At 39.6% G+C, this 15,256-nt stretch overlaps 2 protein-coding genes across 2 annotated transcripts; both read right to left on the minus strand.

Moving 5' to 3' along the window:
• Nucleotides 1-1,384: 1,384 nt before the first annotated feature.
• On the minus strand, nt 1,385-5,341 carry pigh (phosphatidylinositol glycan anchor biosynthesis, class H). The gene is made up of 4 exons (XM_018746218.2): nt 4,975-5,341; nt 4,657-4,866; nt 3,371-3,454; nt 1,385-2,518 (listed from the first exon to the last, which is right to left on the minus strand). The coding sequence occupies exons 1-4, from the start codon at nt 5,149-5,151 to the stop codon at nt 2,447-2,449; spliced, it is 543 nt and encodes a 180-aa protein (XP_018601734.2). The 5' UTR covers nt 5,152-5,341; the 3' UTR covers nt 1,385-2,446.
• Nucleotides 5,342-6,726: 1,385 nt separating this feature from the next.
• Nucleotides 6,727-13,905, minus strand: wdr21 (WD repeat domain 21). The gene is made up of 14 exons (XM_018746145.2): nt 13,865-13,905; nt 13,443-13,556; nt 12,030-12,124; nt 11,751-11,908; nt 11,478-11,560; nt 10,933-11,035; nt 10,648-10,791; nt 10,339-10,388; nt 10,101-10,180; nt 9,650-9,742; nt 9,467-9,564; nt 7,635-7,811; nt 7,273-7,387; nt 6,727-7,147 (listed from the first exon to the last, which is right to left on the minus strand). Exons 2-14 carry the CDS (start codon nt 13,541-13,543, stop codon nt 6,915-6,917), a joined length of 1,530 nt encoding a protein of 509 aa, XP_018601661.2. The 5' UTR covers nt 13,544-13,556; nt 13,865-13,905; the 3' UTR covers nt 6,727-6,914.
• Between the last annotated feature and the right edge of the window lie 1,351 nt (nt 13,906-15,256).

The following is a 15,256-nucleotide window of genomic DNA, read 5'->3' on the forward strand; positions in this document are numbered from 1 at the left end:
CAGATACTTATTAATTTAGGTTAATTACAATATGTATTCAATTTATGCTATCTTACTTCAATTGCTTTAGTCTGTAAATCCCGATGATTGCCGAACTACGTATGACGTTGTAAGTGACGAGATCGCCGATGTACATATCGCGAGCTTTCGTCAGTCACAAACGGAAGTTCCCTGTATTATGAATATGGATTTCATTTTTATTGGGTCCAACAGTAAACATAGCGATGTTCCGAATTTAGAAGAACACTGAATTAGAGAAGTACTCGATGAAAGCACCGAATCGTCATCTTTTATTAACTGCACGTGCTGGTCCAAATTTGAACAGAGTCAGGGGCTAAACTTGAGTCAGAGCTGTTCTGTGTGTTGATGTTGAGTCACCAGTCACCAATCTTTTTTATCAGTCTCTAATTTCAGACAAAAGCAGTTTTTTTTTCTCTACAAAACGATCCTCTTCTTGAGCATCACGAAAGCAAGTACACGTTAGGGGAGGTTTTCTCTCAGTAAACATGGCTCATGTTTCAGAATTCCGAGGTCCAAATCCATTCAAGTTTATTAAGAACTCCCACAAACACTCTTATTATATGATTTTTAGTAATGTATTTTTTTTTTTTGGAGAAAATAACAGGAATGAACTGAAATACATTATTATGGTATGTCATTAATGGACAAATTTCAAATTAAATCTGTATGATACTTTACACTGATATATATAAATATATATTACACTATATACTGTTTACACTTAGTATATTGTCAGCTTAGACAAATAACTCTAGATTTATTTAAATTGTCAAGGTTCAAAGAGGTCCTAGAAGAAAAAGTCACACATACAGTAATGGCTTTTTCATATTTAACAATATTCATCTACTTCCAAACAATGCTGATTGATGTTTATTAGTCTTTAAAAATAAAATTATGCATATTTTTGACTGGCTAAGATGACGGATAGTTAGAAGATTTTGGAAGATGCAGCAACATTGAGGGTCTAGACATAATTCAGTAACATAGTTTTATTTTAAATTTTACAGTATTTATTTACAGTACAAAAATACACAGTTAATGGGACATTTGAATCACTTTGCAAAAATAAATAAATCATCTATACATCCAATTTCAATAACTCATATGTCCAGGCAGGGATGTAGTTCTTGGGCAGGGGGGGGGTTCACCCTGGATGGGATGCTCATCCATCACAGGGTAGTCAGACCCATTCACACATGAAGGGCAATTTAGAGACACCAATTCAGTTGAGCTGTGTCTTTGGACTGTGGGAGGAAACTGTGGTGAGAACGTGCAAACTCCACACACATTCGGACTGGACTTTGAACCCATGGTTTTGTGCACCACAGGGTGGTGTGAGGCGGCTGCACCAACGTGCATTATGTTTTTTTTTTTTTTTTTTATTCCATAAACATTTTAAGAGGAGCAAAGTTTTGTAACATGACACAAGGGTCAAGTGAATTTTTAATGAAACCCAAGTAAAATATCAACGGAGCAACCGTTTCTTTCCAAGGAGCTTGTGCAGAACAGAAATTTCAAAAAAGTGATAAAAGTGAAAATAATCGCATTGAACTGCATTTCTAAATAATGACCTACTCTGACAGACGTTTAGGAGATTTATTTTGATGGAGAAAACTCAGATAACCAGAAAAGTACATTATACCTGAAGTGCACAGACTTCAGAATTTTTTTTATCCATTTTACCAACTAGCATTCATAAATACTATTCTTTATTCACTGTGTGACTGAAAATTCAAGTAACATCCAACTGGTGTCATGAAACTTGCACCAAGCAAGACACTGATCGCTTAGTTACCCATTGTGTTTTGGTAACACATTTGAAAAATGTCACTTTTGTGATGCTGCAACCCTCTTCAGGAGAAGTAGGACACTATCTTTCTCTCCTCAATTGAAAGGAATCCCTGCTGCCATTCCCTTTCTTTTAAAATAAGATTACTAGCCGCTAAAAGTAACACTACAGACAGAAATTCAGAGTCATTCATCTCAAAGAAAGTAATATTTCCTTCCACCGGAGCCTGTTATTTTGTTTTTTGAAGGATTTTACTGGAAAAAAATTGCATATCAGCCACTGACTTAAATAATGAAAGGTAGTAAAGAATATTACAGGATTTGTTATCTACAGTACATTATAAAATACATTATTTCACAGCTATACTGACATTTTTAAGAGTGAAATAAACATTGATGACATCTTCAGCTCAAACAGATGTTTAGTTTAACTTCAAGTAGTGAAATCCACGTTAGTAGCAGGTATTAAAGTTCTCACAGGCACACAAAAACAGCATATTCTGCAAAGACACATTACAGTATAGAGCATTTTTCTTCTTTCTTTTCTTGCTGAAGGTGGTTATATGTCAAAACGTGTCCATGCATTCGTGCAAAATATAAAACATTTTTCTTGAATCTTGTCCTTATTTCTCTGTATTTAACACTGCCCAAGAATCTCTTGGCAACTTTTGTATATCTTGACCAAGCAATTTAATCTTGGCTTAGAACTCTGTGTGAGGGGGAGAAAGAATGATACAAATAAACAGACAATAAACGTGTCCTACATCAAGGTAAATCACAGTAACTCATTTTACAGTTTCCGTATTATAACACCCAATTTTTTGTAAGTGGAAAATTTCATTTTAACTCACAAAAACTTTCACATGTGCCTGCAGATTTTATAAGGGATATATATAAGCTATAAGAAATAATCACTCTATAAGCAGACAATGCTCTAATCACATGTTACTACAGTATATAGAGACTGTATAGATTAGACAGTGATTCCTGTACACACATCTTTATTGGAACTAAGAGTATGACGGATACTCAAAAAGTTAGTGAGTCAAACGTAACACGGGATGGACCAGAGGCTCGTCATCAATTCTATAATTGTGTTCTATTCTAATTCAATATGCAGCTATTTGTGTACTAAGCATCAGGAAAAACATGCATGTAAACAGAGATACAATGTAAAGGGGAAAATGGGGTTTTTGGATTAAATTAGTACTTTCAGGAATTTTTTTTTGTACTTTGCTTTAAAGAAAAGAAATTTGGTAAATAAATTAATGTCATGTAAAAGTCAGCAACACGACAGCTCCAAATTGCAAACCGGGTTTTTATGACCAATTGTAAATCAAAAAAGGCACACGTATAGCAGGGTTATGACAAACTTAGGGCAGCCTTTACTATTTGCAATTCCTATTTCGTGGGAAATCGGATGAAGCTTTGACACAATGTTTGAATTGTATGGCAGCTCCCATTTATGAAAAATAAAAGCTTCTCGGAAAAGTAAGCAATGGCAAAAAGTTAATTAGCACTGGACCCATGGTAATAATGACTTTGTAAAATAATACTTTACCTGAAAGAGAGGGACAACACCAGACACTCCATTTGGATCTGAAGGTTCTTTTAAGAGAATGCAGAGGTAGTAAATCACTCGTTGCTGAAGACAGACATACAGATAGAAACTGTATTAATTCCAAAGAAAAATGCAAGAACAATATCTAAATAAGAACAATATATGAATACACAGTGCAAAAACAGTTGTGAGGGTAAACAAGTAAAAAAAGAAGCTGTACTGACAGTGCAGTGCCATTTGGACAATAAGTAAATATTGTCAAAAATATGTACCACCCAACACTCATTATGGAGCCTAATGACAGAAATGGCAATGATGACATCAGTAATCCATATTATTAATTATTATTATTATTAACAGCAGGTAGTGTAGTGCATAGAGCTGCTGCCTTTGCCCAAAGGTCACAGGTTTGAATCCCACCTCCAGCTGTAGGACCCTTGACCGAGGTACTTACCCTAAATTGCTGTAGTAAAATTACCCAGCTCTATAAATGGGTAAATGATTGTAAGTAGCTTAACTTTGTATATCGCTTTGGAGAAAAGCATCAGCTAAATAAGTAAATGTAATAATATTTTAGTTACAATACTAGATTTACCGTAGTGGTTCCGCAACAGCTTCTTCCCTGAGGCAGTCAGATAACACCCTGCTGCCTCCCAATGCTCACCTGGCACAGCGAACCCATACACTATAAACTGCCTACAGTTCACAGCCCATGTCCGCACCCACGTCCTGTCCTGTGTATTTATTTACTGTCTTGTACTCTTGTGTTGCACCATGGTCTCTGGAGAAACGGAGATTTCGTTCCACTGTATACAAGCTATATAGAGGAATGACAATAAAAACAACCTGAACTTGAACTTAACGTAGTGGTTGTGACTGGCTGAGTTTGGCAGTGTGGTAGAGGTACAGTATATACAGTATCTGGTTTTGTTATGGAGGAACACAGTGTCTCTGTACTTTGCAGATTCCCAGTGTAAATAAGTTTGTAAAAGCATGTAAACAATAAACAAAAAGTAGGCATGACCCCAAAGGTGTGTGGATTCTCTATACAGTTTAATGGCTGTAAGAAATTAAAGGATAGAGTCACAAAGTGCTGTCTTAGAAATATATTTATCCATGTAATTTTTTTTTTTTTTTTCCATCTTACATTAAACATTTCACACTTACTACAAGTGTCATTTTCTGTTACTGAGCAAAAGAGGTGCAAATACAAGTTATTCCTGAGAAAGTCCAGCACGGTTATCGCATTACTGTATATACCACCTTTTTACCGCACTGATCCTCACCATGTGAATGGCCTCGTTGATGACAATGTCCTTAATGCTGCTCATCTCGATGAAGGTGGCGCTCTCCCTGCCCGAAGCGAAGCATGAGGAGACCTGCACGCCCAGAGACCCCACGATGAGCAGCCTCTCGTGGTCGATTTTGATCAAGTGGATGTGGACCATCATTCCAACCAGGGTCGTGACAATGGCACTCGACAGGACGGCTGTGTTCTAGCAATCGATCGATAAATCAATCAATGAATGAAGGAAACGTCCTCCGTGTGCAGCAGCAAGTTACAACACATGGCTGAGCAGTCAGAAACAGCGAAAGCCGGTTACCTTGGTGACGAAGAACGCGGCGTACGCAGAGAGCCACACGGCGCATGTGCAAACCATCACCGCGCGCAAGGAGACCTTCGGCGCGCTCACCACGAACTCCCTGCAGAAGCTCGAGTGCGAGCGGCACTCCAGCGAAATCGGCTTCCCGTTTATGTCGGTGAACTTTTCCTCTGACATTCTTTAATTCATTTATCGAGACCTCCTAACAAGGCAAGTCCGTAAAAAGTGACAGCAAAACGGTTCGGACAATATGAGCGCATTACATTTCTCAAAAGACAATACCGGGCACGTCAGGCTAACGACACTCTGATAAGGAGCTCGCCTCCATTCTGTTACGTTGAGCCTCGTTTTCATTTCCCAACCGCGGTGCATGTTGGGAAATAGGGCGGAACATTCCTCGATGAAGAGTTATGGCTAATTATAAAGCAAATTTTCTACACATAAACGCTAATTCAGCCAATAGAAAGCCTACTTTACAGCACTCTCAGCTCAAGTCAAACAGTGCATTTTTTACCATCCAAGATTCTATTAATAAAACGCAATTATTAAAGCTGTTACACTGTAAATACTTGAATACTAAATCAAAATTGTAATCTGTACTTGTATTTTTCGTTCTTATTTTTCTTTTTTATTTTCGTTTGTACTGTTGCTGTGTTAATGAAAAATAAAATAAAGATATGGCTCTACAATAGCACTCTCCCATAAAACAGTGCAGCAAAGACATGAAATCTTAGTACCACTCCACATTAATCCATTATGCTGCAATATTATTTAACAATATTAAATATTATATTTAAAATATTATTAGTTACTATTATTGTGTATTATACTATACACAGCACCTTTAAAAGCAGCTTCTCAAAATGCTTCAAAGTAAGAATGACATTGGTGACAATAATAGAATAAGAAGAGATTTAGAATAAATCACTACAAATACACACAATTAATATAAAGAATAGAATACAATCAGTAGTAAAAGAAAGGGTAAAGAAGGGCATTGCTGAACTCTTCTCATTTCAAAGCAAGATTCAAATAATCTGCACTGCTGCCCTGGTTTGGGAGTGAATTCTCAGTGACAGAACTCTTGAATTTAAGTTTTTTTCTTTAATTGCATTTGGATTTCTAGTCATTTCATTGATTCAGTTAACTGACTTACAATGTTAAGCTACTTACAAGTACTTACCTATTTATACAGCTAGGTAATTTTACTGCAGCCATTCAGGGTTAGTACCTTTGCTCAAGGGTACTACAGCTGGAGGTGGGATTCAAACTTGTGACCTTCGGGTCCACAGGCATACTCTTGGCTGCTTTGTTTCCGTTGGCGAGCAGAGTGTGAGGCTGTTTGCAGTCAGAAGAAGTCTGTACTCTAGTTGTAGGACTGAAGCCTCCAGGCTGTGGCGTGAACTATGTGCTCATCCTTAATGCAGCGCATAGACAGCCACCAGAAACAAGTTCTGTGCATTTGATGCATCCTTACATTTGCCATAAAAATGGATTTCAAATGACATGGCAGTGGTGTGTATCACTCACTCAATGTGGAAGCTCACTGCGCAAAAATCAAACGCCAAAGGGAACTGAAGAGCTCAGCAAGGACTCCTAACTTTATATACACTCATAACTATTCAATAATGGGTGAACACTTTCACAATGTACACAAAAATGTGTTTTAATAAATGCTTTCATACATTTTTATTTCTGAAATCTGAAAGAAAATAAAGACCTGCAAACAGATCTGTTTTATTCCATAAAACAAGTTATTTTAGCAGTCGGTTCAAAGGCTTCAAATTGCACTTACTGAAGTCATTAAAATAGGCCTTTTAAGGAAATGATGATGATATACAAATGCAGCACAGCAGGTTGACTGAGAGCCTCAAGGGCAATGGCCTCATCAGGACACCACTCTTTCAAGTAGGTGTCATCAACTGGGTTACAGCGCTTGGTTATTGGTCTCCCTCAGGTACCCCTCTGTCCCTGTAATCAGAGTTGTAGGGGAAGTAGTAGAGGTCATGACGGACAGCCATGAGGAGGCCAGGTAGGCCCCTGCGCCCACCCAGCTGCGAAGAGAACACCACGCTGGGGATCGAGTCCTTGCCTGCTGGGTGGGGGGATGGGATAGTTCGCAGGAGGCTTCCGTCACCCAGGCTCCACAGCCGAGTGTAGCAGTCCTGGCCCACTGTGAAAGGCACCATGCAGAGCTGTTACACACATGCTATATGCCTCCGAGTTTGGGTAACAAGGAGTATGCCATACTGGGAAATACACTGGGAAACTCTGATCTCTGCACTAAAGAAAATGTACCTGCTAGCACCAGCCCTTCCGGTTCACTGACATGCAGCGGCAGATAGGCATGTTCATTGTGGTGCCCTTCATATTGCTGTACTGCCCTGGTCACACGCAGGTCCCACAGCTTGATCTGATCATAAAGAGAGGACATTTCTGATATTGAACAAAACACAAAAAAGCCTGTGAATCAAGTCTTAAAACACCAGGAAATACGGCAGAAAATACCGATTTAATATATACATGCAGTCAAGGTAGAATCATGAATACAAGGAATTAACTTGTTCTAAAAAGTGTTGGAAAACCCAAAGAGTTACGCAATCTGACAAAGTCAAATGATCCAAATTTTCTGGAAAAGCAGTTTACAGAAAAGTACAGACCGTTCCCAGCATGTCTGCAGCAAGGAGGTAGTTTTCATCCTGTAGGATGCGAACAGAGGTGATCGCCGACTCCTGGTAAAAGCGACAGGCCTTCCAGCCGTTTCCCCGACGCGCACGCTGTCTCAAATCAATGCTGAAAATTTCGCCTGAGCGACAGCCGTTGTACAAGACGGGTGCCTAACGGAACAAAGGGAGAGTCTGCAACACAGCCTCCATTATGCAATGTGTGAAAAAAGTCATTACTTATTTTAACCTTTGTATTAAGTACAATAAAGTTTATATTAAACCAAAATAGTCAACTCAAGCTCGTATTTAAATGTCAGTTGTTGACCAATTTATTCCAGAAACACGTACATTTGTACCTCAATTTACAAGCATGTACCCTTCATTAATTACATTATTATTATTATTATTATTATTATTATTATTATTATTATTATTAATAATAGCAGTAGTACTCTTTGGCTCTCTGCCTGTGTTCTTTCAGGTGATTCCGTACATGTAAACTACCACAAACAAACGCCCATAAATACTGCATGTGTATGATATTCAGTGTCTATATATTAAGTGAACCTTTAATGCGGAAAGAAAAAGGAAACGTCAGAAAAGGTAAAGGAACGTGTGCACATGGGTGCATCTGTGTAACACTGCTCTGCTGTAGAAATGGGTGAATGACTACACTGTATGTTGCCTTCTAAGTCACCTTGATTAAAAGTGTCAGCTAAATACGAGTTAACACTGTCAGTGGCTTTTGAGAGAGAGAAAAACAAAAATGTCTGCTAAATGCTCAGTTGATGGTAGGTGTTTAAAATCCAGACTGGGTCCTTGCAAACTTGAAGACATGCCTTCTAACTCAAAGCAGGGGTATTAAATTAAACTCCTGCTAAAGTCAAATTCTCGTAACCTCAATGGGTGTATCTAAATGATTATTGTACAGCTGTAAAAGATACACTGTAAAGATTTATTTTACTATTTGTATTAAATTCTAATAGCTATACACACCATAAACTGTTAGATGGATGTGAAACAAAATTGGTCCCAAACCACGCGAGTTTCTACTGTATCTGAGAACATTTTCCTTCCATCTAATGGCAGAAATTGGAATCACAATAAACCACTGAGAAATGTGCCTATCTCACGAGATACAAGTGTACTGTGGTCCTCATCGCCAACAAACACATCATACAAGCCACAGGGAATTCAGTTGGCTGAAGGCCGTCTTGCACCGTTTCCATTCTGTTTGGGGGTGTTTTACTGCCAGCTAGCAACTGGATAAGGTACTGCAGGTAACTTTCGAGCCGCAATATACACACACGCTTTGGAAAACGATTAAATGCAATTAAATTTGCATTTATTCATGTAGCTGAAGCTTTTCTCCAAAGCGACTTACGATGTTAGTCCACGTATAATTATTTACCCATTTGTACAGCTGGGTTATTTTACTGGTGCAATTTTAGGGTAGGTACCTTGCTCAGGGGTACTACAGCTGGAGGTGAGGATCAAACCTGCAACCTCTGGGTTCAAAAGCAGTAGCTCTAACCACTACGCTATCAGCTGTCCCCAATTAAAAATGCATTATCTGGAAAATGTTTCTATCTTGAAAAATTCATAACTCAAACATTCACAACTCAAGGAGGCAGCATATTCAGCATCAGCCAAAGTGTACATAACCGGCAGGGCAGGTTGTATGATGACCAAAGACAGACTGGCCTGAAAACTATCCACCAAGTCCCAGGAGGGGAGCCGAGTTCATTCAAATTGCCCCAGAACATTATACAGCAGAGAGCAGCCACTTGGGACTATATGAGAACTCACTACATGACATAACTCACCCGCAGGGCAAACTGCTGCGCCAGCACATCGCTGCCAATTCTGTAGGTTTGTCTCCTGCCTGTCACGGCGTCTGTAATGATGACGCGTCGCGAGAGCCCTGCAACGTCGCACAGCTCGTCAGGAGCCTCACACCCACACAACTGTCCGTTTGCGAGCGCCACTCGTGAACCACTCGTGCTCACCTGTGCTGAAGTTCTTGTCTGCCTGTGGGTTGAGGCACCAGGCGCACGACCATGCCGTCGAGATCTTAAAACTGCACAGCATTCCTGGCTGGTCTGCAACAAATGGTGCAAGCGTTTCCATTACAGCTCTTTGTTAGAAAAATCACACTGCGGCACAGCAAGAGCCTTTGAAAACAAGGTTAATTCAAGATGAGCAACAGCTTTTCTTCAGCTATGTTGAGGGTGAGCTGTGCTGCACACAATGTGTTGCAGTTTGGTCCCTCCCACATGGACAGAGACCTTACAGCGATTCCTCATCTGTGCAGAGCGGAATGGCACAGACTATGATGAGTTTTACAGCAATTACGAGAAGGCCATCCTTTTGTTGATAGGACAAGACAAATTTGACTTCAGAAGTCATCTAATGACTTCTGTTGACTTGCAGTGCTATACATAAGGTGGCTTCAGTAACCTGGATTAGAGTTGCTGAACAGGGAGGCCGGTAACAAGCTGACGCAGCCCGGAGTCTGGGCAATACCAACCAGGCAAAGCCTGAAGAATCTGGTCAAGGCCACAACCTTTTCATCATTTTTGGAGTTCATCATCAAGGCACTTTTTCTTATTGGACACATGCACTGGCATTTGTTTGATTACTGCGAAGAAGACCATCGCTGACATATGACAATGGTTTCTTCAGAGCAAAAGGATACAGCACATGCGAGTCGGAATGCGTCACCGAAGCCCAGCAGATTGAGTTCACCTGAGACACGGAAGATCATGATGTTATCCCATCAACATCTTTACACCTTATACCTTCCTCAATTTCCCCCTCAACCACCAATAAATCAATGACAAATTATTTATTAGATCAGTCAGGTGTGCTTGTGGCGGAACATAAAAACAGCGAGTGGAATGGCTACCGCTTCCCGAGGAGTGGACTGTGAACCACTGCCATACATCAACCGCGCTCAGCAGATGTCCGATCAGCCACAGCCGACCAGAGGCTGTTGGCTCCATACCTTGCGGTTTGTAAAGTACAAGTTGTCGCACATCTCCACAGACAACGAGCCCTTGCTACATCCACGGAAATTCATGATGCCATACTTGCAGCCACCGTGCTCCACGTCATTCACGGTGAAAACCCTCTCACAGGCAGAGTCCGCCTAAGGAGAATGATCAAACGGTGCTTCGTTAATATAGTCAACCATACTAATACTCTTTATTTTCATTAGGATTACAATGTTATGCATTTTACCCACAGCATTCAAAACTACTACTGGGATGATAAAGAGGCAGTAACTCACCACAATGAGGCGGAAATTATCTGTATTAGGGCTGCTGGAATCGGAGCTCTGCACCTCCAGCTTGTGGCGCCTCATGCCGCTCACCTTCAGCTCGTGTACAAGCCTAATGTATTATTACAATTTCATTACTATCATTATTACAACTACTATATCGACTACACTGGTTATATTTTGTTTTACTCATTTATCTTACACTTTTCTCCAGACTGACTTACGATGTTAATCGACTTACAATTATTTGCCCATTTATACAGCTGGGTAATTTTTTACTGGAGCAATTTAGAGTAAGTATCTTGCTCAAGGGTACTACAGCCAGAGGTGAGGCTCGAACCTGCGAGCTTTGGGTTCGAAGGCAGTATGCTGCCAGCTGCCCCTATATATTTAACACATATTACTATTATTATTAAACTTGCAGTTACTGGCGTCCCGTCCTGGGTGTGTCCCCTCCCCCTCTGGCCTTACGCCCTGTGTTGCCGGGTAGGCTCCGGTTCCCCGTGACCCTGTATGGGATAAGCGGTTCTGAAAATGTGTGTGTGTGTTTGTACCTGCAGTAAGAGTTCCCAGGAACAAGTCCCTGATGCCTCTTCTGCAACAGCAGGGCACAATTTAAGCCTGCTCTCGGAGACTTCTGGACAGGGAAGATCAAATACCATGTAGCAATATATCATACAGACACTACACATCATCTTTATGATCCATTTGTACGTATGCAAAGATATTTACATATACACACATACATACGTAAAAACAACAGTAAGGAGCAGAAGAGCTGTTAAGCAACCAGACGTCAGTAGCGGGTCAAGTGCATATGCACAAACCTTCCAAGGGCGCTCATCCTCCTCAAGCAGCCGGATCCTGCGGCCCTCCCTCTCTTTGCTCTGCAGCCCCTCTTTGGTTAGGGGGTTGCAATTGTTGTGTCCCGGCAGCAGGCGAAAATAGCGGTTCTTCTCTGGATCAAAGTAGAACCCGGGCAGTTCTGAAAGGAATTGTACCCAATGCATTTCTGGGAAAAGAGGACTGCATACCACCCTGCGCTAATATAAATTTTTATTAATCTCAGACACACAAGCAATTCTTCATCAGGTGAGATTGCTGACCTGGAACATCTGTTTGATTCCTTGAGGATGAACTGCTGGGATCCATGATTTGGGTTTCAAGTCTTGGAGAAGGACCTGCTGCCAAAGTGTCACGCCTGCAAAGAAGCGAGACCTTTTGAACACTAAACTCTACATCTTTCAAAAAGATATAGTACGATGCCAAATTAGTAAATGTAACGAGAGACTACGGGTGGCTGAAAAACCTTGATCATCAGTCATATCGCACCACATAAAATATTGTTTTTTGTTCAAAAGGAAAAATGTACCACCATGTATATGTATGTGTATAACCCAGCTGTATAAGTGGGTAAATGATTGTAAGTAGCTTAACACTTTGGAGAAAAGCATCAGCTGAATGAATATATGTTTTAAAATGTGTGAATATTGTAGAAGTGGACCTTTAAAATTAATGTTTAAGAGCATCTTAAATAGTCATGAGAAAGAGAAAAAAAACAATCAGGTAACAGAAAAGGTCAAACAGAGTAAGAATATCATATGGGTCCAGATCAATTTAACTCACTTTCACAATGTATCTAGTGTTCTTGTGTGATGGTGATCAATAACAAGATGGACGTTTGGTGGCCGATCAATAACAAGAATGCACGTTTATGTGTTGGCATCAAATGAGAATTTATGGAAACCATATATTCATAGGTCTTGACATCTTAAATTAGTTTTAATGTAGATCAAAGTTAATTTAAAAAAGTCTTTGAGTTTTTTTTTTTAAATTTATTACAGCTGTGTCAGTCTTTTACAGGAGGAAATCAAAGAATATCTCTCAAAACACTTTTACTGATTATATAGACAATAAAGCACATTTACAGTGAGAAGTGTGCAATAAACAAACATACAGGCATATATTCCATGCCTTTTCCAGTTGGAATACAGCCAATATAATTTATGTCTAAATATACTAGACTGGAAGCTTTTGATGAGTCCAAGAAATTTTAAACTATACATTACTTAACTTTGTTACTTATGCTAATAGACCTGGTACAACTTTCGTGCTTTAGGAGTCCAGGAGATGCCATGAAATAATATGATATTAAATTAAGAGACATAATTCGTATCTTTGGGCGTTTTGTGCGTAATTATTGGAATAATTGAGCCATAACTTAAGATGCGTAGAAAACACAGAAAGAATAGACAGATAAAGAGACAGAGAATCATGTAACAAAGTTAGAAAATTGTACAGTACGGTGAGCTAGCAGTGACAGTGTCACACAGAACACATGCACGACTCAAAGTTTTTAATTATTATTATTATTATTATTATTATTATGTCAGCCAGTGTGTGGTAAATTGTAGGGTTCATAAGATGAATGACGAGTGGAGCGGGCAGATTAAAGAGTGGCGGTGCTCTTTAATCTGCCCGCTCGAGATCTGGCTGACACGCCTCGCGCCGCTCCGTACCTTTGTTCCACAGCTGGGCGCCCACGTCGCTCCCTCTGCTCCCGCTGCTCCCTGTGGCTCCTCCGATGGCCGGGCCACTGACCGCAGCTCCCTGTCTTCATCCGGGCCGTTCAGCTGGAGATGAACAACATGCAACCGCGCACGCCACACGTCACGTGTCAAGAAAACGAAACTGTTTTTAGTATTTCCGACATGATTAGCTTCACGGCTAACGTGGTTTACAGAGCAGAGCAGCAGGCACCCCAGACCCAGTCACCGTAAGCAAGCACATATTAAGTGGACGCGATATTAATAACAGAAAGTTAGTCTTTCATTACACAACATCTATCGGAATGTTTCAAAACACAGAAATACGTATTGGACAGTTTTTTTTTTTTTTTTTAAATACTGTGTCAACCTAATCATGTCGGTCCTTATTTTACCTGAAGTAACGTTCTATCCATGTGATCAGAACAGATCCCTCCTGTAAATTTCGATTGGTCATAAACGGAGTCTTGTACGAAATGATTGGTGAGTCTAAATTAATCCCGCCTCTAAGTGCTTATTGGTCATGACCGACTACACGATTGGCTGTAGTGCATTTCCGTCACTGCTAAACAGCTATAAAAACACATTTTTTTTTTCCTTTTTTCAAACGCCTCAAGTCACAGCAAGTAGAACTCATATAGGTTTTTAAATAAAAGTAATGCGATAAAAGGGAAAAATACACATAATGTCAGTGATAAATTTCAGGAATGTTTTACTGGAAGCTTGCTTATGCAGTCAAAACAATTTTGCTGATGGTCGTGAGTTTTATGGAATTAGAAATCAAACAAAATAACGTTATAACGTGGTTTCAAGTCCAAATACACCAAATGTCAGATTTTTTAAAAAATATATAATTGTCAAAACATTACAAGCATAACTGATGAAAACAAAATCAGTGGTGGGCAATAAACAGTTACTCAGTTGCTTAAGTTAATTTCTACAATTGTTGGGTAAAGTGGGGTAAAAAGTAACAAGGAGAAATTACACAGTATGGGCACACACAAGAAGGTGAGTGAAAAGGAATAAAGATCAAGTAAGTAGATGAATAAAGAGAAAAATATACAGCGTTCTTGTGCTTAGCCACTCCTATTTAATGAATTTAAGCAGCTATGTGATGGTAAGTGGAAGGGCTTTGTGCGTTGTGTAAAAGTGTACATAGCAAATTTTTGAAAAGAATTGCAAATTTTTGTTCAGTTCAAAATGCTTGATCACTCAGCATTGCAAATTGCTTGGTCAGGGTCAAGGTGGTTCAGAGTCTATCCTGGAACAATGGGGTACAAGTCATGGTAACAACGTAGAACAAAGTCATCGCAGGGCAGTCACACAGAGTTAAACAATACAGCGCAAATTTAACACTATGGGGAACTTAGACATTGCATTTCACTTGAAAAATTATGTATTTAGACTCTATGAGGAAACCCACAGAAACACATGGAGAAAATGTGGAAACTCCACACTGTGCCAGATTTGAACCCACTTGGAACAGTCCCATCATCGTCAGGTACTCTTCGCAAGGTGAAGTTTCATAACTTGAACATGTAATTTGTGAATACGGTGTGCGGGCTGATATCACTACATAGAGTTCATTGGAAGTCGCTTTGGAGAAAAGCATCTGATAGATAAATTATTACCATTAGTATTAAAAAGATAACAAAAATGTTTACTTTGTGTAAACTTGTTATTACAATGTCATAAGAACTAAGATTTGACAAATTCCTTAGGTGCTATGCTTAAAAATAAAATGGCAGTAAGACTGTAATTTTGTGTAATATTTCAAGAGAAAATAA

This window comes from Scleropages formosus, chromosome 5, assembly GCF_900964775.1.
Source record: "Scleropages formosus chromosome 5, fSclFor1.1, whole genome shotgun sequence".
In the NCBI taxonomy this organism is placed as follows: domain Eukaryota; kingdom Metazoa; phylum Chordata; class Actinopteri; order Osteoglossiformes; family Osteoglossidae; genus Scleropages; species Scleropages formosus.